General features: G+C 41.8%; 1 protein-coding gene across 3 annotated transcripts in view; it reads right to left on the reverse strand.

Moving 5' to 3' along the window:
* LOC134359927 (astrotactin-2-like) overlaps window positions 1-15555 on the reverse strand; it is a 1812737-nt gene extending 1797182 nt beyond the window's left edge. For all 3 annotated transcript variants that reach the window (XM_063073791.1, XM_063073790.1, XM_063073789.1), the window contains exon 1: window positions 15151-15555. In XM_063073791.1, the coding sequence (XP_062929861.1) occupies window positions 15151-15406 (256 nt within the window). In that variant the 5' untranslated portion in view covers window positions 15407-15555. The remainder of the gene's footprint in view (window positions 1-15150) is intronic.
* Between the last annotated feature and the right edge of the window lie 8901 nt (window positions 15556-24456).

Below are 24456 nucleotides of genomic sequence, written 5' to 3' on the forward strand. Positions count from 1 at the left end.
CCAATGTCCTACCCTCAACAATCATCTCCTCAAAAAGTTCTATTAAGTTCATGAGACTTGATGCCCCTCTACAAATCAATGCCATCTCTAATTCCATGCTTTTTAAGACGCTTGTATAACCCATCCCTGAGAATTATGTCTAATAAAATTTTGACCACCAAGGATCATCTGCCTATAATTTCCTGGTGTTGCTACTGACCTTCTTAAACATTAACTATTCAAAGGAATGGCTATTCTTTCCAGCTCTATTCCAACAGTATTTCTTTTCTGGATTCATATCACAAAATGTATTTCTTCCTCATTTGCTAATATGCAGTCCTGCAGAGACATGTCAGTTAAGGTATTCTCAGCACAAGTTCATCATGAACTTAATTATATTTTAATGCCATATTCTTAACTCTTCATCTAGTAAACATAAAATGCATTTGGCAAATCAACATCAACCACGCTAACTTCATCTGTCCATATTATTTTTTAAAATTCTATTAAATGGTTCAATGAGGTGGATTGGAATTGAAATATTCCCACCATCATCATGAGTTGTACTTTCCTAATTGTTTAGGAATTTAGTGCTGCTTAATTAACCCAATTAACAATTAAAGCAATTGTTTAGTCACAGAATTGGCAGAAGAAAGTTCATGACAACATTATTCAAGGACATATGTATCATAGTGTATTTAATCATCTTATTTTTAATGCTTTTCATGATTTGTAGGTCCTTTCACAATAGCTACTTACAGAATAAAATATGATTTGCTCTTCCTTCCTCTAATTCCTTTTAAGGCCATTCTTTTTCCCTTCCTCTTTATTCTTAAGCAGCAGGTCAAAGGGCACAAACATCTCTCCAAGTACTTTGTTGCAGTGGAGATCATTGTCTGTGGCTGAAAACAAGTAATGTGACAGGACAGGAAGACAAGCCAAATCTTCTAATGTGAGAGGACAGCAAGCCAAGCCAAATCTGATTGAGGCCTTTTGTGACCACTAACAGCTTTCCATTTCTCTGAATTAGCCATTCAAAGGCACTTTAGAATGAATAACGACATGTAGTGATTGAGTCCTATGCTTCCGAAACCCTTAATGCAAATATTACAAATGCTGAAACTCTAAACCATACAAAATGATGGAACACACAAATAAAATACCAAAGAGTAGGAGATTAATTTTTCAGGATGAAAGCTTTTAAAAAAAACTCTTGAGGTCCCAACTCTGGTTGAGGGTATTCTGAATGATTCAACATATATACAATATCCAAGCACTTGGATACTTCAGAGATTTATATGCAATGATGACAATCAGAATTTTTGTATGAACGATGGAGATAAATGTTCGGAAACAAAATGATGTTGTGTGGAAAATTTTGTTTGTGAGTACATTAAGTTAGAAGATGAAATATACGGGGTGGGGGTGGAAGCTGGATTTTTAGAAGTAATTGAACTGGAGATTGATAAATATTTGAAAGATTGAAGAATAGAGAGGTATGGGGAACTGGCACAGAAGAAGAGATGAGGCCAGCACAGATCAACCATGATCATATTAAATGATGGGGCAGCCTCGAAGGGCCTATTGGCCTTCTCTTCCTATTTTATTGTGTTCTTGTGGAAGACTGACTGATTTTACACTGATGCTCTGGGAAAAGTGCTGATGACAACTGATGAAGATTTCTCATCTACTTCAGTGGAGAGAAGATTCGCATAATGTTGAAAGTCTTTCTTTCCCCTCCTCCCAACTTTTCCCATTATTTATTTTGAACATCATTATGCAATGGATATCAAAGTACAAGCAAATTAGTCAGGTGTGAAGCCTCTGCAAGATGGATTTGTGAAGAGCCTGGCTAGTATTTTTAAGATATATATTTGGACAACAATACATACAGGAAATTTCTTCTAGTTCTCTTGGACTGTTGAAATTTTGAAATGCGTCTACTTGTGAAAGTGAAATTTATTGTACACTGTAGTTGTCATCAGTTGGAAGAACCCTTGTGGACAATTTACTAGAAATATTTCTTAAAATTCTGGAATTTGTTCAGAAAAACTGTATCTATTTATTTCTTTATTATTGAATTTAACTTCCCCATGCCACTAGAAGATGCAAATGTTACAGTCCAAGCTTTAAATGGGCAGCTTACGTCATTTTACTTCTTGAATTCTTGACCTCACAATCTACATCACTATTACTCTTGCACCTTATTTTCGCCCTGCCCTGTACTTTGTCTGTAACTGTAGCACTGTAGCATTCCATTATTATTTTTCCCTTTGTACTACTTTGACATACTTAGGTTTAAGGAAAGAGATACAGAACAAGGTCTTTCACTGTATCTCGGTACATTTAACAATAATAATCCAGTTACCAATATCGGTGTAATCCTTATATTTATTTTCTTCTTCTTCTTCTTCTGACTTTTAATGGTGGTTGGCAGTCTAACTAAAAGGTGCATAAATGTAACCAACTGGAGTGGAGTGTGGTATAGAGAATTAGGAAATAAAACCACTACTAGTTCTTTATCGAATGAAAATTAGATTGCCCCAAAAAGCCCCATAGGTTGTAAATAATGAAAGACAATATCGTGAACTAAACTAAAGTCATTTCCATAATTTAGTAATAATTATCTTTTTAAACTGAGCAACAAAGTAAGAGTTCACTCACTTAAGTCAATAGTTTGTTATCCACAGATTATGATAATCACATTGACGTCCAGGTGATCCACATTCTTATTCAAACTGTTGTTATTCTATAACTTCACATTTCAATTTACTGTGTGCATAAAGCAAACAATTTTCAAGTGAGGACAGACTTATTCATACAATCATGGAATGGTCAGAGTGCAAAAGACAATTTGGCCCATCATATTCATGCCAGCTCCGGAGCAGAACTACGAGGGGTGATTGATAAGTTAGTGGCCTAAGGTAGAAGCAGTCGATTTTAGAAAACCTAGCACATTTATTTTTCAACATAGTCCTCTCCTACATTTACACACTTAGTCCAGCAGTCATGGAGCATACGGATCCCTTCTTTGTAGAAGTCGGCGTCTTGGACCTCCTGTAAGTAGTCCACAGCAAGAGTGATTGATAAGTTTGTGGCCTAAGGTAAAAGGAGATGAGTTATTAACTTCCAACTTTCTGCATAATCACTCGAACAGTTGAACTGCACGTGCATGTAAGGAGAGCTGTATAACTCATCTCCTTCTACCTTAGGCCAATGTTGTATAACTATGTCTCTAATAATATTTGAATGGTCACATACAATTAAATTTGGATGACCAAGTCCATTTTGCACTTTGCTCACTGACTTGTATATGGAGCAGTACAGGGGAGAGGGTTTGCTGAGAACTTCTGCTTTGAGCTTTCTCCATTAAAAAATGAAGATATGCTGCTGCTACACAATATTCTCAACGAAGAAAGATTGTGTGTTCATTTGGTTAGAGAACTTAAGGAGAGCTGGACTATTACTCTGTCTGTGATTATGGGAGCTTCTTCAATGTAGGTATCTGATTTTGCATTTGGCACTTATGTCCCAAGAGTAAGTAACTAAGTATTCATTGAAACTAGGAGCTCTCAAATCAAATATGATTTGGATATCACATCAGGCAGCACAATTACCTCAAAGGGATGTGGCCACTGAACAGTTTGCATTTCACATTGGAAAGTTGAGTCTCTGTATTTCTAATTTTCATTTGGAATGGCTGGGCTGATTTGCTTACCTCCAAAATGACCAAGCACAAAATTACATGGGAATAATACCTCACCTGTTTATCACTGTCCAAATGATTGACCATGATGATGTTACCATCACTTGTATTATGACATATGATCATGACTATTGCAGTGATCATTGACTTTGATTCACTTGGACCCAAAACATCACTGCAGACAAAAATCATGTTGCACGAAACTCTGCGTAACACTGAAACTCTCTGGAACACCCAAATCCAGCTCTTCTTATGCAGCACTGAGATGTGATCTCTCAGCCAAAAGGAATACAGAGTGTCTGCCGTGTATATCACAACCATGAAGATCATAGTTAGCAGCTCCTGAAGATAAATTTGATTTCTCTACCAAGGAGAACCAGGGCTAGTATATGAGTATGACCATTCAATCCAAAAGCTAATCAACACAAGGCATTCTTGGAGACAAAAGCAAATGGAGTTGCTGGAATCTGAAACAAAAATAGATTGCCGGAAGAACTCATTGGGTTAATCGGCATCTATGGGGCCAAAGGGCCAAAGCAATTTTTCACATCTATTTTGAAGAGAGAGCGGTACAAAGATTGAGAGATTTCAGGGTGTACAGTAGCTATGACGCTTATACCCCCAGTTGCTATAGACGGCGAAGGGCGTGGAAAAAGAAACAGAGATGGCACATTGTCTGAGCTTGGATCAGCACAATGGCACAGATGTGTCACTATCCCAATGACCTGGGTTCAATCCTGACTTTTGGTGTTGTCAGTTTGGAGTTTTCATATCTGCCTATGACCACGTGGATGTCCATCTGATTCTCTTGTTTCCTTAGACGCAGCACAGACATGTAGTTTTGTAGGTTAATGGACCACAGTATTCATCTCTGTGAGGGAGAGAATCTGAGGAAGTCCAAGGAAATGTGAGAAGAGTAGGATAAGCACAGTGCAGGTTGAAGATAAAAGGGTGTTTGATAGTTAACGTGATTTTAATGAGCTGAAGGATTTGTGTGATTATGTTTTTAACTCACAGGAGACTTGAGGAGTACAGAATTCTCAAAGGACAATAGAGTAGGAAGGATCACAGCAATATGAAGGGTAAACACTTGAGTATGAATACAAAAATGAAAATTCATATGACAAAAGTGGCTATACAAATGAGAAAGGAAACACTTTTAAATTTTGACGAGGACCATTTCAGTGTTGTGGCAAGTACAGAAACCTGTTTGGAAAGGTTCAATGATATAGCGGCAGAAAAGACAGCACAGCTTCAGAAGTCAAATGTCAAGAGAAGGAAGAGAGATTTGTCAAGGAAAACAAAGATCAGATAAGTTGAGTTTCTTCTACTTCTTGTCACACCAGTTTTAATGGATCATTTCTGCGAAGCCCGCAAAAAAAATCTTTTATTGTGATAATTAGGAAGCCTTTACTCCCTGAACAAAATAAATGACAACAACTTGACAAAGCTATTGATATCCAACAAAATTTTATGCACTGGCATACTGCTTTGAATGACTATGTTGTCATAAAGTCATGTTATACACCTCTATTCACAAACTGACAGTATGTGATGAGTTGCTGAACATGTAATATATCAGTATCAGTGTCATTGTAAGATCACATATGAGCTTTGAGAGAGAGAAAATAAAGACTGGCATAACAGTCTTCCAGAAACCTACGCACCACAGCCCAGGGAAATGATTCACAAAAAGTTTTGATTCTTAGTTATCCGCTACAGTCAATTCAGAATTTTATTACAAACACAAGAAAGTCTGCATATGCTGGAAATCCAAAGCAACATACACAAAATGTTGGAGGAACTCAGCAGGCCAGGCTGCATCTATGAAAAGCAGAAAATAGTCGACGTTTCGGGTTGAGACCCTTCTTCAGAAAGCCAAAGAAAGGTCTCAGCCCAAAGCGTCGACTGTTTACTATTTTCCATAGATGCTGCCTGACCTACTGAGTTCCTCCAGCAGTTTGTGTGTGTTGTTCAGAATTTTATTGCCTCTGTTAGAAACCAGCAGACTTCTTGACTATCATCCAGCTCGTCACTCTGCAGGTGCAAAACCTGGCTTGTTTACTTGTCGAGACAGGGTATGTCATACAATGCTGTCATATAATTTCATCAGGCAACAATGTGAAAGGAATTAGAAATGGGAACAATTTGCCTCCGGTTCCACCAAGATATTAATCCCAGCTCTACAGAATCTATATCTTATTGTGCTCTTATGGGATTAGCTGACTTAAGACATACTGAGCAGCACACTTGGAACATTACAATAGCCTGGAATTTTGTTGAGTCGTGCTGTGTGTTTCCTGGCGAACAGCTGGCATTTATCTGCTTGCAAACCACAAGATCAGATCTCAGAGTTAGCTCAAATACAAGAAAGGCAAGTGTAGTCGGCGTCCAGTGGTGGAGCACAAGGTTCTGGGACTGCCCAACATTTAAGATGGAACATCTTCTCACAGATCTTCTGCCAGGTTAGATCTGACATAGGTTACATCATTGGTAATCGGTTGATTATTGTCATATGCACCAAGGTAGAGTGAAAAGCTTCTGATGGCATGCCATCTAGACAGATGCATCCATACATAAATACCTCAAGGTAGCACAAAAGGAAAACAATAACAGATTGCAGAAACTTAGTGTTATAGTGACAGAGAACGTGCAGTGCAGGTTGACAAATCAGGTGCAAAGGCCATGAAGAGGTAGATTGTGTCATGGTCCGGATCGGGGTCCCTTTAAATTTACCTTGTTTATGTTATGATCTGGACCGTTGATTCCCTGTTTTCCCGCGTCCCTCGACTTTGGTGATTAGAGGCAATTAACACTCGGCTGAACCGGTAGTTTATAGTCTCCGGCTTTCAGCCGTTCGGCGCGGGAGCGTCTGCAAAGTCATCAAAGGCACAGCGTGCCGATGTCATCTGGCTGGAGCAAGCCTAATCTCTGCCGAAGCGAGTGCCGGTAATTCGCCCTTCCTCACCGGAGCAACCCTGTCCAGTTACCTCGCCGAAGCGAGCCTGCAAAGTTTCCTCATCCAGGTGGATCCGTCAGTTAACCTGCCAGAGGGAATCAAGAACCACTGTCTACTGTTCCTGGGTCGAGTCGAGAGCTCGCCACTACCCGGAGGCTCCAAGTCAAGTCCTGGCTCCGGGGGCTTTCAAGTTCCAAGTCAAGTCCTGGCCCTGGTGGCATTCTAGCACCCAGTCAAGTCCTGGCCCTGGCAGCATTCAAGCGCCAAGTCAAGTCCTGGTCCTAGCGGCATTCCAGCACCAAGTCAAGTCCTGGCCCTGGCAGCTTCTCAGTTCTGAGTCAAGTGCTGGCCCTGGCGGTCTGTGATTCCTGTCCTTCCCCTTTGTCTGAATCCTTTCTCTGCCCCTCTCGCCTCTAGCCCTCGTCTGCAGCCTCCGCCTGCACTTCGGTCTAGTTCCATCACCGGAGCTAGATAGGTACTGTCTGGTGTTCATTCGTATCGGTCTTGTCTTGTCTTGTCCTCGCCTCTGTGGGGTAAGTCAGGCCGTCTTGCCGTTGCTCCGCTGGGGGTCATGTCTTGTCTTGTCTGGTCCTCGCCTCCATGGGGGTAAGTCTGGCCGTCTTGCCGTTGCCCCGCGAGGAGTCATGTCTTGTCTTGTCTTGTCCTCGCCTCCGTGGGGTAGGTCAGGCCGTCTTGCCATTTCCCCGCGGAGGGTCATAAGTCCCGGCCCTATGTCCTGTACCCAAGGAGGGGTCCCGGCTCTCTGTTCTGTGTGTGAGTCCCGGCCCTATGTCCTGTACCCTAGGAGGGGTCCCGACTCTGTGTTCTGTGTATGTGTCCATGGTTACATGTACCTGCTCTCCTGAGACCGAGGCGCTGTGTTCCCATGTTCCTCTTCTCCCTAGCCCGTGTCATGTCCTTGCTTGGTTCTGGGGTCCGAGCCAGAGGCAAGACCCAGGTACTGGGTCCTTGCCCAGTCTCTGGCTCGGAGTCCATACTCTAGCCTCTTCATGTCTCCTCTAGTTCTGGGAGCCGATTCCGAGTCCTAGCCCAGACCCTTGGTCCCAGCCTAGTCCTTGTCCAGTTTGCTACTCCTGCTCCTGCCTAGCTCTCCTGGTATCGAACAATAAACTCAATCTGAGTAACCTCACAAGATGTGTCTTGCATTTTGGTCCTCCCTTGCTCCCAATGTCCCGCCATTGTGACAGATTGTCTATTGACTTGAAATGGGAATTTACAGCTGCAAGGAAAACCTAAGTATGAGGTAACTGAGACTTTATTATTGTGTTTGAAATATATTTGGTTGGTATTTGAGCAGCAGAGTGGCACAGAGAGAACCACTGTCTGGAATGTGTTCCAACAAGGTCTCCTCCAGGTACTCCTGATTCCTCCCCCACTCCAAAGACAATTGTTTGGTGGGTTAATTGATGACTACATTGCCCCTGCTGTTTAGGAAAATGGTAGAATCTGGGGTAATTGATGAAAGTCTGGGGAGATTGCAAAAATGGGACTAATGCAGATGATAAATGGATGGTTTATAGCCAGCATAGATTCAATGGGCCAAAGAGTCTGGTTCTGGGCTATAATACTTCATGGCTCTATTTATTCATTTTAGATGTTCAAATAATTTAAAAATATGTTTATTTCATTTATAATCATTTCAGAAATCTTAATTTCAGAGATGCCAATAAAAATTCTGAAAGATCTTGAGCGCTTTAACTAATGTGAAATCCAGAATGGACTTTACTGTCGGTCAAGAGTTCTCCTCGGCAGTGTAGTGAGTGGTACTTCATTTGCCCCTCCCAAATGACTGGATTACAAGCGTTTTCTTTATGTCACCTGCCTTCCTCCTTGCCCTATATCTATGTATACTAGTTTTAAACTTCTCTGCAATGGGAAAAGTTTCCTACTATCTATCCTGTCATAACTTTGTATACCTCAGTTAGATCTCCCTTCAGCCCTTTCCACTCCAAGAAAAACAGACCGAGTCTCTCCTTATAAATGAAAGGCTCCATCCCTGATAACATTCTGTTGAATATCTTCCGCACCTCTCCAATGCTATCACATCTTTTTATAGTGGACCGACTAGAATTGAACACATACTCCAGCTGTAGCCTAACCAATGCTTTAAAAAGTTGTAACAGCCTCCCTGCTCTTATATTTTATTCTCTGGCTCATAAAGGCAAGTATGCCGACATCACCATCATTTCAACCTGTGCTGCCACCTTCAGGGATCCAGGAAATTGTACACCAGGATGCTTCGGTTCCTCATTATTCCCAAAGCCACTGCCATACATTCAGCTGAAGCTTGGGATAGATCAGCTAAAATCATAATGAACTAGGGCAGGGGGGGAGGGCAGGAATAAGAGATCATGTGGCTTACTCCCGTCCTTATTTTCCTGAGTGTTTTCTTCTTGTGCATCTTTACCTTTCTAGATGAGGCAAGAAGGTCAGACCCAAAGCAATGGCGTCCAAGTGTCAAGGCCAGAACAGTAACTGGTGTCTCTGTCCATTAGCCTGTCAGACAGCAAAATAATATTTATTTTCTAATTGAGTGAACTGAAAATGTATACTGAACTTTCACATCCACAGTTCTCCAGTCCATTGTTCACAACTCGCAGTCCGGCAACAGCCCTGACTGCTATATTATTTTATATTAACTAAAAAGATGGGCAGGAGATAATTCAAAAGTAAAATGTTACAGGTGCCATAAATACGAAATAAAATTAGACAATGCAGGAATGAACAGTAAGACGGGAACCATAATCAGCTGGGCATTTCTTAAAAAATGGTTCCTACTATACTGGAAGTAAGAAATCGGGATATGGTTTCCATAATGTATTGAGAGTTGCAAATGCAGCCCACTGTAAGTTGAGAAATCACAGCTCATCCTGTACATCGGAGCTTGAGCCAAGTTGCATTCAAGTCACACAAAGGAAAACTGCAATCAAATGATGATTTGCAACACAGAGGTAAGAAATGAAAACCCTCCCACCGATGGTTGTGAGCTTTCGACATAAAACGAATTACCCATGAAGTATGTCTATGCATAATAAAACAGTGATAATTTAACAGTAAGTATCCTATTTCTATCAGAATTGTTGGGGTGGAGAAAGGCAGCTCTATATAGGAATAAGACAAACTTTTGAGGCAAAATTACAGGCCAGATACAATAAAATGCTGTATATCACTGGGGAATGTTTGATGCTATTCCATTTTATCAGAAAGGAGAAAATGTAATTCTCTGGTACCATACCACAAGTCCTCACGGTTGAATTATAATGTTGACATGTGATCAAAATGATCTTATAATCACTGTTGTGCCCATAGAAATATTTTACAATTTAATATCATAGAACATATTGCATTCCCTTGCTACCCCTCCATAAATTGATCCAATAAATATTTTTATACTATGTGTTCATAACAAGCATTAAATGTAATGCTAATAATATAATAATGATCGAGTAACCACACTTATTCCCCAAACTGTGTGTCTGAAAATGGTGCGCTATTCACACAGTTTGCAAGAGCATTATAAACCTCTGAACAGCAAAAGTCGAAATTCTGAAAATCAAAACCTGATTTAGAGAGACAGATTTCAGAGACATTTAATCACTTTCCCAAATGATTTTATCCAAAGTAACTTTTGGTCATGTTCTTCTCGTATCCTTTTCAGAACATAGCTGCATGGATTTTTGTAATTTACAGCAATATTTAATCAGGAAGGTTCTGTTGGCATATCACTGGCTTCAGGTTGATTACAAAACCAAGTCTATCCTCCCAGAATCTGAAAAAGCCTTTCAAGCACCCTGCAACTGATGATGTAACCTGATAAAGAATCTGATGATATAAAAAATGTGCATACAATACTGTACAAAAGTCTTTGGCACATATATATATAGCTAGGGTGCCTAAGACTTTTACACAGTATTGCATTTGTCAACATGGAGCGGAGAGTGTGTTTGTAAATCTGGTGGGAGCAAGAGATGTTGGGAATGGCGAGGGTGGAGCACCACGGGAAGGGTGTTGATCAGGTCGCAGAAGAATACCACAGACTGGGAGGGAAGGTTGCAGGTGCAGATACACCAGCCCAGAGACACCAGGCAAGGTAATTTGATTCCAAACAATCAGTTTATTGTTCATTACACAATGTCACTCTAGTGCTTCCTGTTCCCTCCCTTCTTCCTTCCTCTTTTACCAACCATGATTCCCTTTTCCTGCCTCCTTCCCACTCTCAGTCCACAGTAAAGATCCATATCGAAATCAGGTTTATCATCATTCACATATGTCATGATTTTTCTGCAGCAGCAGCAACAGAAAAGTGCCATACATAAAATTACTACAGTACTGTGCAAAAATCTTAGGAAACCCTAGCTATAATATAGTACTGTATCTATTCTACAAGCAAAGTATCTGCACCCAGTTTCTCTTCTGTAATTTACACAGTGTTTGTTCCCTTCCACTAAATGCAAGGAAATAAATTTTGCAGATATGGAAATAGGAAACGTAACAATACAGCAAATATCTGATTGCATTGAGTACACTTTTAGACAATGATTTAGGGCATTTGCCTCCTGTTGCAGCGGCAAGCAAAAACTGGCTGCCAACATGATGCAAATTGCGAGTCATATAAAGCAAAGCAATCCGGGTGTGGCGGCAAAGGTGGGAAAAGGGGATCTGTCACTGTAAGGTTGCTTGCCTAGGATCTGCCATTACTCTCTGTTTTTGTTTGGAGGAATTGGTTCTTACCTTGTTTACCATAATCAATTAAATTTGTGTTTTGAGCTTTGTTTGATGCATAATGCATTTGAAGAGTGAGCTGTTCAATCTTACAAAAGCAACAAAAAGATTCAATTAAATTTTAAGCATCATGGACTAACATGCTTTATCTTGTCAACAAAAACAACCAAATGACTAAAACATGTCTGAGATCACTGAAATATCTGTTGTGAAGGCTATTTGTTTTTCCTTAGCCATTACACTTTCACCTCTGAGTCACAAAGCTGTGGTTTCAACTCCACTCCAGGGACCAAGAAATGTAATCTGACAGAGAACAGCAGTATGAAGCAAGTGTCATATTGACTGAAAAGCTAACTTTCAAAGGCAATATTAAAACAACACCAACTTTTTCCCTCAAAAGAGGCATAAAACGCCCCTTGACAATATTCAGAGAGAGCAGGTGGCTACTCAGAAAGAACACAGCAGCAATGTCCCAAGATATTACCAAACAGCATGAGCACCAAGTCACACTGGGAGATACTGAAGCAAATGACCACTAACTTGATGAAATAGATAGACTTTAATGAGAATTATTAAAGGAGAAAATTAGGTTAAACAAAAAAAGAGAAATTAAGGAAGGAACTGCAGTTTTGAAGGACATTTTACGAAAAATACATTGACCGCTTGTGAAAGAATTGAAGTGGCCAGGATTGGAAATGGAGTATTACCTCATGGAACTACAGAGTTAGAGGAGTTTGAAGATGTGAAAGGAAGAGGAGTCAATGGGCTGTTTCAAAGCCAAGAAATACAATTTTAAAGTCAGAACTTTTCATTGCACTGCCAACAGAACTTAAAACAAGCATGGCAATGTGTATTTGAATAGCCAAGTCCAGAGGAACAAGAGCATGGATGAAGTTTTCAACAGCAGAAAGCTGAGGCAGTAGGTATAAATCTGCAGACTTTGTGATGGAACAGATACATGATTCAACCTTACCTTACAGTTACATATGACACCAAGTTTGCAAACAGTCTGGTTCAGTTTTATACTTGTAGAAGAGACTGGGATGGAATTGGTGATAACTGAACAAAGCTTGTAACGGATCCAAAGATAAATAATTTGGGATTCTGAAAACTTCACTGACGGAATTTTCTACTCGTATGGAATTGAATGTGAAAGAGGTAGTGGTGAGGTAGAAAAGCGAGCTGCAGATATATATATATGAAAAAAAAACAATGCTGTAAAATTTATGATGTTGTCAAGGAAAAATATATCGGGGACTGAAGTGACATCAGAGGCAATGGTGAGGGGGAAACTAAGCAGACAACTCTCTGATCGGAACTGATTATGTATGAAATCAGGCAAGTATGGTCATACCCAACTGTATAACAATGGAGGAGGATACTGTTGTAAAGCACACAAAATGCTTTAGGAACTCAGCAGATCAGGCAGCATGCATGGAGAGGAATAGGACTGATGAAGGGTCTCAGCCCGAAACGTCAGCCCTTTAATCCAGTTTGTAAATGCTGCCTGACTTGCTGAGTTCCTCCAGCATTTTGTGAGCATTATTCTGGATTTCCAGCATCTGCAGGATCAGTTGTGTTTAGGATACTGTTGTCAAGCAGGTTGCAAGACTGGTCAACAAAGGCAAGAAGATTCTGATTATCTTTGATGCAACTACACAGTAGCACAGTGGTTAGCATAACTCTTTACAGCGCCAGAGATTCAGATTCATTTCCTACCACTGGCTATAAGAAGTTTGTATATTCTAGCCGTGACCATGTGGGCTTCCTCCAGGTCCTCTGGTTCTGACCATGGTCCAGAAGCGAACTGGTTGGTAGGTTAATTGGTGATTGCAAATTGTCCTGTGAATAGGCTAGGGTTAAATAAATGGGCGGCTGGGCAGTGTAACTTGTTGGGTCAGGAAGGCCTACTAAATACACTATCACTAGAAACAAACCATACAAGCATCTCACAAAAAAAAACTTCTTCAAATCAAGATCATCAAATCAAAATAGTAGGTTATTTGTAGTTTATTTATCTTACAGGGAACCTTGCTGCGCACATGTTTGGTCATCATGTTGGTCCACATCAAATCAGTGACTTCTGCTGAGAAGGTACAATCTGCTTCATTGGCTAAAACACTTGGGAAAATCCTAAAGTTATAAAAGTTGCAAGATAAGCTCCAAAATATCTTGCAATTGTATTTTCTCTTGTACTTTACAGTAAGTTGAACCGGGCTGCCTGAAAGTGCATGGTATACATGCACAATTACAGAATGGCAATGCAGGATTTCCTCTGTGTATGAAATTTCACATTTTGATGGTTTTGGTAGGGATGATTTTAGCCCACCAAGTGCACAATTTGAAGTTTTCAGACAAGGTTTTCCATACTATTTTCTCTCCTGTTGAAGAAGCTTTAACTACAGTATTTCTTATTTTATGAAGTCATACTTAACGATGACTTAATGATAAAATATGGATGGCATAGTGGTGCAGATGTCAGAGCTGCAACTTCATTCCTGATCTCCAGAGTAGTCGCATGAACTATGTGGGCTTCCTCATGGGGCTACAGCTTCTTCCCACATAGTTGTTTTAATAGGATAACTGGCCACTGTAAATTCACAGCCCCCCCCCCATGTATAGGCGAGTGATGGATGGGAATGTGAAGGGAATAAAAAATGGGATTAATGTGGGGTTAGTAACTAATAAATTCAATGGGCTGAAGGGCCTGTTTCCATGCTATGTGATTCCATGACTGCAATAATGTAAGACCTGCAAAGAAATTCCTCTTTATTGAGATGCGAAGCGCTTTGCAATAAACTTTAAGAACCTTCAGAAACAAATACTCCTGCACTTTCTAATGTTCCTGCTTTTCCATCTTTGGGAAGTCTGCAGGAACCAGTTTTGTTTGCAGTATATGACCTCCTACCTTTCAAATTGAAAACAGTAAAATCGAAAGACTGCACATTACGTTGAAAGAGAACTCCAATATAATTTAAATCCCTTCTAGACATAAGCAATTCTAACCCAAGTAAATGAACCGTGAACGCTAAGATTTTGGAAATTATTCCTCTGCCAGTCATAATTTACACTTCATTTTTTCTGTCCTATTTTAGAGTGTCGTCTGAGCTCAAACTCTATTTTCCCGTTGCCATAAATAACGCGGGCATTAGGACCGCGAAACACCTTCCATCCCACCCGGGGAGCACCCATCTCAAGCTCTGAAAGGTTCCACCAAAGTCATCACATTTCCCGCGATGAGAGCAGGTTACGAACACAGTGGAGACACTTTACAACGAACCGCTCCTAATTAAAAAGCAGGAATGTTGACAGGGTCAATACCGTCCTCCACGGAGTAAAAAAATCCCAGATTGTGACATCTGCAATAATGCAAAGACATTGAAAGCGCACAGCGCACTGAGATCTCCGTGTGTCCCGCTCTCTCTCCTGATCGGATGACACTTTTGCAACCATATCAACACCTCCAAATGTGACTGAGCCGTCGGCAGATTTCAGACCAACCTTCCATTCTCAACTCATTCACATCACAACAGCGGCAAAGTCTTGCTCTCTGCTATCTATAAATGCATCGTTTCCCTGCCCTTAACAGAAATAAAATATGTTCTTCCTCACGCATTGTGCACAAGTCCTGATCTGAGCAAAACATCTATTGGACATGCTTAAGAAAAGTAGTTGTAAGGCGTCTGCTGAAAGGGTAATCCCCTCAAACCACCTCCTTTGGTGTCATCCCCTCCTCCCTCAGCCTCCACACATGCGAACTCACCCAGGGTGAAGTAAGGTAGCTCGGTGTTCTCTAGGTCATCTGCCACCAAGATCTCGCCGGGCAAGTCGTTGCGGACAAACAGGTAGAGCTTGGATTCAGCCGCCAGCACGCCGTGGAAGCTGATGTCGTTCTCCCGGAGCACGGGCAGGGTGGACACGGTCACCGTCTTTACTTTGCAGCCTCCTTCCTTGGAGATCTCGGCCGAAGCCGCGAGCAGGCAGCCGAGGATCGCTTGCAAGGCGGCTCGGAGAGCCATGCCCGCCGCGGCTGCCGATGGTGCAAGGAGCTGCTCTGTGTATGTGTATGTGTCTGTGTCTGTGTCTGTGTCTGTGTGTGTGTGAGCGTGGAGGGTTAATATGGATATATAATAAAAAAAAGAGCGAGCGATCCCGGGATTGCCGCCGCCTCCTCTCGTACACTTGTTTGGCGATGTGGAGCTGTTGTCCAGGAGGTGGCGCGGACACACACATACATACATACAGACAGACAGACACACACACACACACACACACACACACACACACATCGCGGGGGGGGGGTACTTCAGCTCCAGGTGGAAGAGGCTTAGCAGCATCGTTTAAAGCTGGACTCTCCCTCTCCCCCCACCGCCCCAACCCCAGCGTTATAAACACCGTGCCCAAAATATTTCTCCCTCCCAGTTTTTCACCCCCTCCCTGCCTGTGCCCTCTTCATGTCACAGCCCCGAGGCTGTCTTTGCTGTCAGAAAAAATTAAAGATCTTCAATCATTATTATTATTTTCACCATTACCCAGAAGCGAATTTGCTGTCTATTTTCCGTGCATCCATTTCATTAAACTTGTTCTACAAACTGGTAGTTCCACCCCCTCTCCCCCCAAAAATTGGCGACTTATGTTCTTCCCAGTTTGTTTTACGATTCTTGAGTGAGTCAGGTTCAAATCCCGCCTCCCCTCCAAAAAACCAATAAAACCAATTTTGATAACTGGGCACTATATGGTTCTAATGTGATCCCATTTCACGTAAGAAGAGGTATCAATGAATATATCCATTGCCGATATGGACAGAAGAAAGTGCCTCTACTAAAAAGCCGCCGGGTTGATACATGATTTGTCAATTTGGGATCAGTTGAAATGTTCCCTTCCCATTTCAAAACCCCCCACATGAATTCAGATTTCAACTTTTGGTGCCAGATAAAAAGAAACAATCGATGCTGACTTTACTATAGTTTTGACACATTAAAAATATATGCAGGGAGGGTGGAGAGCTCCGTTTTATTCATTTGGCATCGCTCTCTGCGCGTATTTCACTTTGGTCTCGAACTGCTTTAGGTCACGGTTCATGTAAACAAACCGCAATTGATGGGAGCCGGTAAGCAGCATTGTCTTCTCGGCTGTGTATCTTTGGAGTGAAATCGCCAGGGCATTTGCTGCAGTACCGACCAGCGTGCTATGAGCATCGAACGGCCATTCACTCACAACCTCCTGAAGAATTTATCTCTGCCTCATGTGTGTGAGATGGAGAAGTGTGCGCGGTGCCTGCTCGGTAGAGTTAACACAGCTGAATTTATTACACTTAGCGCAACCTGTGTCCAGCTCCCGCCGTCCTCTTTGTATGTACTGGGAGGAATTGTTATTCTATCGTGTCCCCCGTTCTTCCCGAGACACTAAATATTAGATTTCAGCTGTATGAAACTGAGAAAAGTGGACGATTTGTTGGAATATTGCAGTTGTTAAACTGTGAAGAAACCTTACTTTAGTTTGGCGCTTAAAATGTTGGAAACAGAACGACATTTTGTGCAGCCGCCTGATTGGTGACAACTTGCATCATTTTGCTTTTAAAAAAACCTCCACCATCTCCAGAATATCTTAAGCAGAATGAGCTCAGGGGTAAATCAAGAACCTAAAGGGGGAACCCCGGGACCCATTCAAAAGGAAAAATTTCTTCATTGAGGGAGGCAGATCTTGACAATTACCTACTTCTACAGTACTGGGAAACGTAATCATCAAGTTCATTGGTCAAATACGCATTGAAAGAGTCAAGAGATAAGATAGGAAAATGGTGTTTGAGATGCAAAATCAACCATAATCTCTTTGAATGACAGAACAGGTTTAAGGGGCCAAAGGACCAGTTCCTGCTCTCCTAATAATGTGGACGTCGCAATGCTGAAACAAACGCAGAAGATTTTGGAAATGCTCGGCAGGTCAAAGAACATCTGTAGAAAGATAAAGGGAACTAATCTTTCCCAGTTTTTGAATTTCCACGGAAAAGGGAGGTAATATGTAATAGGTGAATGCATGAAGAAAAGGCTTTTGCTAACCCATTGGCCTGTGCCTGTTGGGAGAGAAAGACAGAATTAAGTGGGAGGGGTTGAAGGGTAAATAGGCTTCCCATTAATACACCATAGCCTTGTGTATCTGCGCACTAATGTTTGAAGTACTCCTACAAAAGCACCCGAAACTCACTAAGCCACTGGTTGGGAGGCTATGAGGAATCCTAAAAATATTGACAATTCATAGTCACAAGGCTGAACAGCCACATTCAACCTCAGCAACCGAGAAGCTGAGTAATGAAGTAGGTTTTGCACAGGAATGAAATTATAAAGGGCTGGTGGCTTCCTAAGGTTGTGATTCATGGTTCAAATGTCACTAAGCTTGGCTGTCTGCCCAGAATGACCACTGATGTCCTCCCCATGCTTGCATTGACTGGGTCCAGATGCTGAGAGCCCACATGCTGGACTCTAACCATCCTGGTGTAGTCTGAATGGCTGCCGATCCAGGAATAATGCTGCGAAGAAGGCCTGCACCTGACACCCCCAAAACCTTGAGAACCAGCTGCCAAAGCTTTGGATGTTTTAAGTGTCACTGATTGCCTCTGTCATTCAGAAACATAAACATGTAAAAAAAAACAATTTAACAAATCAAAATTTAGCAAGGAAATTACATTTCTAAAACAGTTACAGAGAATTAAACCCATCAAATAAAAGTGATTTTACAAAGAACTTACCTTCCCTTCTGCTCTTAACCTATAGCCCTACTATATCCACTGAAACTGATGGAACTATGCCTCTGGTCAAAACTGGTGCAGCAGAGCTGGTTCCCCAGCATAGTTGCTGAGGAATTTCAAGAAGGTCAATCTCTATCATTAGGCCCCATGTGATGATCATATTGAACAGTAGGTCAGAATTGAGGGGCAGAGTGGCCTACACCTACTCCTATCTCCTGTGGTCTTATGATGACATGCAGTAGAGAGAACTAACTGCATCAGCATTGTGAACAAGGCATAGGTCAAAGCCCTGCACGTGCTGCATTTAGGAAAACCAGCACTTGCCAGCAAGTTTTGGTTGCTTGCAAAAGCTACAGGTCACATTGAAGTCACATTGATCAAGATCTCACTATGAATTTTTGGCCAGGATAATCACAGCAAAAATAAACTGATCGAAATTTAGAAAAGTGCTTGTTATTGTTCTCTTGAATGGAAAGATGTTATGGTGCACAATGTTCCACTGTTTTCATGAGGGTTTCAGCAGAACAAAGAAATAATGACACAATACAAATCATGACATGGCATACATACATCATAATATTACAAGATTTATGATTGGGCTTCATAGAACTATATCATTCTTCTTCCACTATTTATCAGGAACTTCGATGCCAATATTTTCTGAAGGTTTGCAAAAATAAGAAAAAAATCAACTTTGTGCTGTGAGTACTTAAAATAAATTGTGATGTTAAAATATAACCACAGTAAATTGGAAGTTCACAAAGAGCCAATTAGTCAGCATCTTTCAGGAGTATATTGCAAAAGGTAGGTGACATTCAGGGTAATACATTCAGAATTTGGATCATTTGCCTTTTTTCAGAAACTGAATGATTTTGTATATTTCTGGCATTTACTATTTAGTATCCAGTCAACGCTATGTAGTAATGAAAGCTGATAGAATATCTTTGCTGCATCCTCAACTCACTCCCACTGAATTTCTTTTTATATATCAAAATGTGTTTTTTTTTTCATTTGGCATGAGGTAACTAGGATTCCTAGTGTATAACAGAAATTTTAATATTTGGAAGTAGCAATATGACTCTGAAGTCTTTCAAAATTTATTGCAAATTACTGTGATGTTATTAAAATGTATTCATAATTTAGTATACAGAGAGGGGAGATTTTTAAGATCCCAAAAAACTCATAATAAGAAAAAAGAAATAGATTCTTTAGTATCTACTTCTTTGGCACTAATAATGCTAAAATCACTGTGATTCAAAGTGAACCCTACTGGCAATCAATTCCAAGTAAAATTATACCCACTGCAAAATTCATCTGTGAAGTTCAATGTGTCATCCTTGCTAATTTGTCAGTTGGACATCTTCTTGATTCCAAGCATGCATATTATGATGTCAGCAGTCATGCAACACCCAATTCCAGCCCTCCTACAAGAAATTGGAGTTCAGAACTCTAACCTAAAGCCATTCTGAAATAGCCTGAGTGAATTTACAAGCTAATTGTCATACTTCTTTTTCTTCACTTTTAGTGATCAGGGCAGCTTCAAAACTGACTGATATATATGCAAGCATCTTCTAAAGTCCATAAATGCACTTAAATTGGTTTACTCTGATATTATGCTGCTATTGCAGTTGGTGTATAATTACGGACATTGTTGGCAGCCTCATTACGGCTACTAGCTACCACTCAGTATGTCTGGCATCTATGAGGAAGCAATAAAGACTGGTGAAGGGTCAGTTCCCAGAGAAATGCATTCCACCTGCGCCTTCCTGATAAACAATGTTTTCACTGGATTAGTTTTCCTAAGGCTGTCATCAGTGAGATACGTGAGGTGTGCTGGAAAGACCATCATCCACACTCTTGTGCCACAATCCATTCATCTTAGCTGAATCCATTCTCTCTCCATAATTGAAGACAATACAAAACAAGGTGGATACTGGGCTACAAAAACTATTCTCTTTTCACTTAGTTCTCAACTACACATACTTGTTGTAAAACACGGAAATAACATGCTGCCATTGTGCCCTTTCATTTGTAATGACCAGTGTGCTCAAAAGTTTTGTGCTGTGCAATTTTTTGCCCAGTGAAAGCATTTGGACGCTGAATAATTTCTCCAATAAAAACAATATAAATAAGCTAGTTCTAAAATTTGCAACTAATCATCGCAAACTCCATGTTGTCAACACTGTCTGCATCAGAAACTGGAAAAGGAAATATGATTGTGTACAATCATGAAATATACTGTACTTGCATTGTTAATGAGGTAGAGCACGACAACCTTTTGTATGCAGATTAAGTTCCTTTATGCGCTAGTAGCAAAAGAGGTGTGCGTGTGCGCAGGTGTACACCTTAGAGGAAACTTTGCATGCTGCTTCTCTCAACCTGGTGAAACAGAGTACTGGTATGCTCAAGAAATGATTCCAGCATATAGACACCAGCATACAGACTGAGGGAATATTGCTGTGTTCAGGAGGCTGGTTTCTCATTTTTCTGCATCTTGGTATGTGCTAGAGAGTTTCAATTACACATGCTCCAGCTTTGTCAGCAAACAGAGGAGTGGAAGGGGAGGGAGAGAGGAAAGAACAGGAGGAGAAAAATAGAACCAATGGAGATGAGCCCTTTCCAGCTTTGCAAGTGAAGGATGCTGCAATAGACTGACAATAAATACAGACAATATCAAGTCCCCATTCCACAACAATTCTCTTGTCTACTGTCTCTGTCACTGACCATCATAACATCCACAGTCTTAATGCCAAAATGCAATCTAACACCAGATCAACATTGCAAATTTATTTTGTACGTACAACTGAGCAACTACCTACTTATCAAGATTGCACTGTAATGTGTCTTTGATATGTCTACTTCCATTATGTGGTTCTCCCTCAGTATCTGCAACATGGCTAGAAGCAGTTTGCTGCCTTTCATTAGAAGAGTTTGCAGATTGCCTTGAAAAATTACCACTAGTAGCTCTTAGCCAAGAAGCGCTGGCTGAGGACTGTATGTCTATACGCTAGAAACAGCAGGAATCGAGGCTAGAGACCAGAGACTTGAGGCGAGGCTGGAGACCAGAGACTTGAGGCTTGGGGTCTTGAAGCCTGGCTTGGGGCGAGGCTCAAGGCTTGGGTTCTTGAAGCCTGGCTTGGGACGAGGCTCAAGGCTTGGGGTATTGAAGCTTGGCTAGGGGCAAGGCTGGAGGCTTGGGTTCTTGAAGCTCCTCCTGGGCAGGACGCAGTACTCCTGGGCAGGGCATGGATCTACCCCTGATGAAGGCAAGGGACAGGAAGGGACAGAACCAACCACAGGGTAATGGCAATACGGCCTGGCTTACCCAACTGAGGCAAGGGACAGGAAGGGACAGAACCAACCGTAGGTAATGGCAAGACAGCCTGACTTACCCGATGGAGGCAAGGGACAGGAAGGGACAGAACCAACTGCAGGGTAATGGCAATATGGCCTGACTTACCCGATGGAGGCAAGGGACAGGAAGGGACAGAACCAACAACAGGGTAATGACAAGACGGCCTGGCTTACCCGACGGAGGCAAGGGACAGGAAGGGAGCTAGGTACAGGGTGTGGCTCCAAGACAAGACTTCAGGCGAGACAAGGTGAGAGTTACCAGCAAGACTAGGCAAGGCTTCAGGCAATGCAAGGCGAGACAAGAACTTCAGGCGAGGCGAGAGTTACCGACAAGACAAGGCAAGGCTTTAGGCGAGGAAACAGAAGGCAGGGGAAGGGATACAAGGAGTAAAACAAGAACAATCCAGCAGCCACACCCTGGTCTCTGGAGATATTTATGCAGCCAGCCCCAACGAGAATCAGCTGCCTCAATTAGTGCTCAACAGGAACAGAAACAAGGTAGACAGGAAAATCTGGAACAAGGGTCGATGGACCGGACCGTGAACTGGAATGCGGAATTCACGGACTGGACCATGACACTAGCAGTATTTGATGCCCACCTGTGTACATGTCCCTGATGTGACGAAAGACCAAGTTATCAGAAGATTGTTGCTGATGAGAGAGATAAGAGAGACAAAGAGAGAAACATTCCAAATGTTAATGAGAGAGGAGAAGAGAGATTAACGAAAAGAGACACAGTTCCAAGTATTGACAGACTGGTTGCTTTGAACCTGAACTGTTTGAAGTTTGATGGACAGGCGATACCCCAGCAGGGGGATAAAAGGAACAGGTTCGCTAAGGCACGACAGACACCACAAGATCACAAGATAATGAGACCCTGGAAGTGCGGTGTGCCCCCACAAGTTGGTGAGAGTTTGGAGGTCTGGTCGCGGGACCGACCATAGACGCACAGGGTGAAAAGGTACGATCGGCGGGAACCTAGTGTCTGTGTCCGCCCTTGCCTGGGTGCCGGGATCACAGTCGGTGACCTCAGAAGACATTATAAAGGGCTCGCCCAAAAGCTAACTGCAAGGAGTATCAAAGCTCTGTTTGAATCCGATTTGATTATCATCATTCGCTCTCTCTCTCTCTCTCCAACGGCACAACAGCGATTGCTGCGAACTGTACTAAGCTGAACTGAACTCTGCGTCACTTGAGACTGATCATTTTACCCCTAGAATGCGATAGAGCTTGATTGACCTATTATCCTAGTTCTGTGTACATGTGTGTTTTATCATTGCTAACCCGTTGCATTTATATCCTTACGATTAGAGTACTGTGTTACTTATTTCTTTAATAAAACTTTCTTAGTTCCAGTAATCCAGACTCCAACTAAGTGGTCTATTTCTGCTGGTTTGGCAACCCAGTTACGGGGTATGTAACACTGAGAACAACCTGTAGATCACAGAGTCCTCTGTTTCGCAGCTGCTGAGGGTGAACCCTGAAAAAGACCCTTTCATCATTCTCCATGCCCCTCTAGCAAATCCAAAATAGGGTAAACATCTCTCTTCAACACATTGCGGGATACAAAGAATCCCTTTAATGCTGCCACCAAGCCTGACAGCAGCAATCTGTGCTTTGCAGAACTCATTTCTGTCCACAAAGGTGACCTTGAGCTTCTAAAAACTGCCTTGTTTGCTAAGTACTTCCAGTTTCATTCAGACATTACCCTACCAAATATCTAGAGCTTTTGTAGTTTTTACCTCAGATTTCCGGCATCTGCACTTTTGTTTGACATGCAGCTTATTTTTTCCTCTTATGTTGTGACATAGCAATGCAAATCCTATGCCAAATCATCCATGGAAGCACAATATTTGCATTCATCAGATTGTGTGACAGATGGTTATGAAGTTCAGGAGAACTCTTAACCCACCCACCCCTTTTAGGTAGGCAGCACAGCAGTAGAAATTGCAAGTAGTTTCAACCTCCTGGAGTGCACATCACACGCAGCCTCTCATGGTTCTCGAATAATTCATACACGTAGTCAAGAAAGCTCACCAACACCCTTACTTTCTGAAGAGGCTGAAGAGAGCTGGACTTTGCACATCCATACTCATGTCATTCAACAGATGCGCAGTAGAGAGCATCTGAAAAAAGCTGCATCCCTCCTTGGTATGGAAACAGCACTGCGGCAGGCAGGAAGGCTCTAAATGGGCAAGCAAAACAGCCCAAAGCATCGCTGGCACCAGCCTACCCACCATCAAGGACACATATACAGAACGGTGCAGGAAAATTGTTGGTAACATCATGAAGGATCCCACTCGCCCTGCTCGATGTCTGTTTGTCTCACTCCCATTTGGGAGGTTGCTATGTAGCATCCACGCCAGGTCTGCCAGACTCAATAACAGCTAATTTCCCCAAGCAGTAGGACTGATCAACACCTCCACTATTTTGTTACTTACCATCAGTCACCTTATGTACACCCTAGTGTCACTTTATGGACATACAATCAATTTATGTATATAAACTATCTCAGGTATTGATATTTATTGTGTTTTTATTATTATTGCGTTCTTTCACTTTTGTGGGGGGTTTTTTGTGCAGTATCAGATCCGATGTAACAATTATTTTGTTTTCCTTACACTGATGTAGGAGAAATGACATTAAGCAATCTTGAGTCTTGATTCCTTAGTGATGGAGATGGCTGAGACTAAAATTCTCTGCAGCTTTTTGCAATCTTGCGTATTGCACCCTTCATGCCAGGCGGGGATGCAACCACTCAGAATGCGCTCCACAGTACATCAGTAGAAACTTGCTCGAGTCTTTGGTGACATATGTAATTTCCGCAAACTCCTAATGATCTATAGCCACTGGTGTGCCTTCTTCATGATTGCATCAGTATGTTGAACACAGGTTACATCCCCTGAGATGTCGACATTCAGGATCTTGAAGCTGCTTAGTCTTTCCACTGCTGACTCCTCGATGAAGACT

This window comes from Mobula hypostoma, chromosome 21 (genome assembly GCF_963921235.1).
Source record: "Mobula hypostoma chromosome 21, sMobHyp1.1, whole genome shotgun sequence".
Taxonomy (NCBI): Eukaryota; Metazoa; Chordata; class Chondrichthyes; order Myliobatiformes; family Myliobatidae; genus Mobula; species Mobula hypostoma.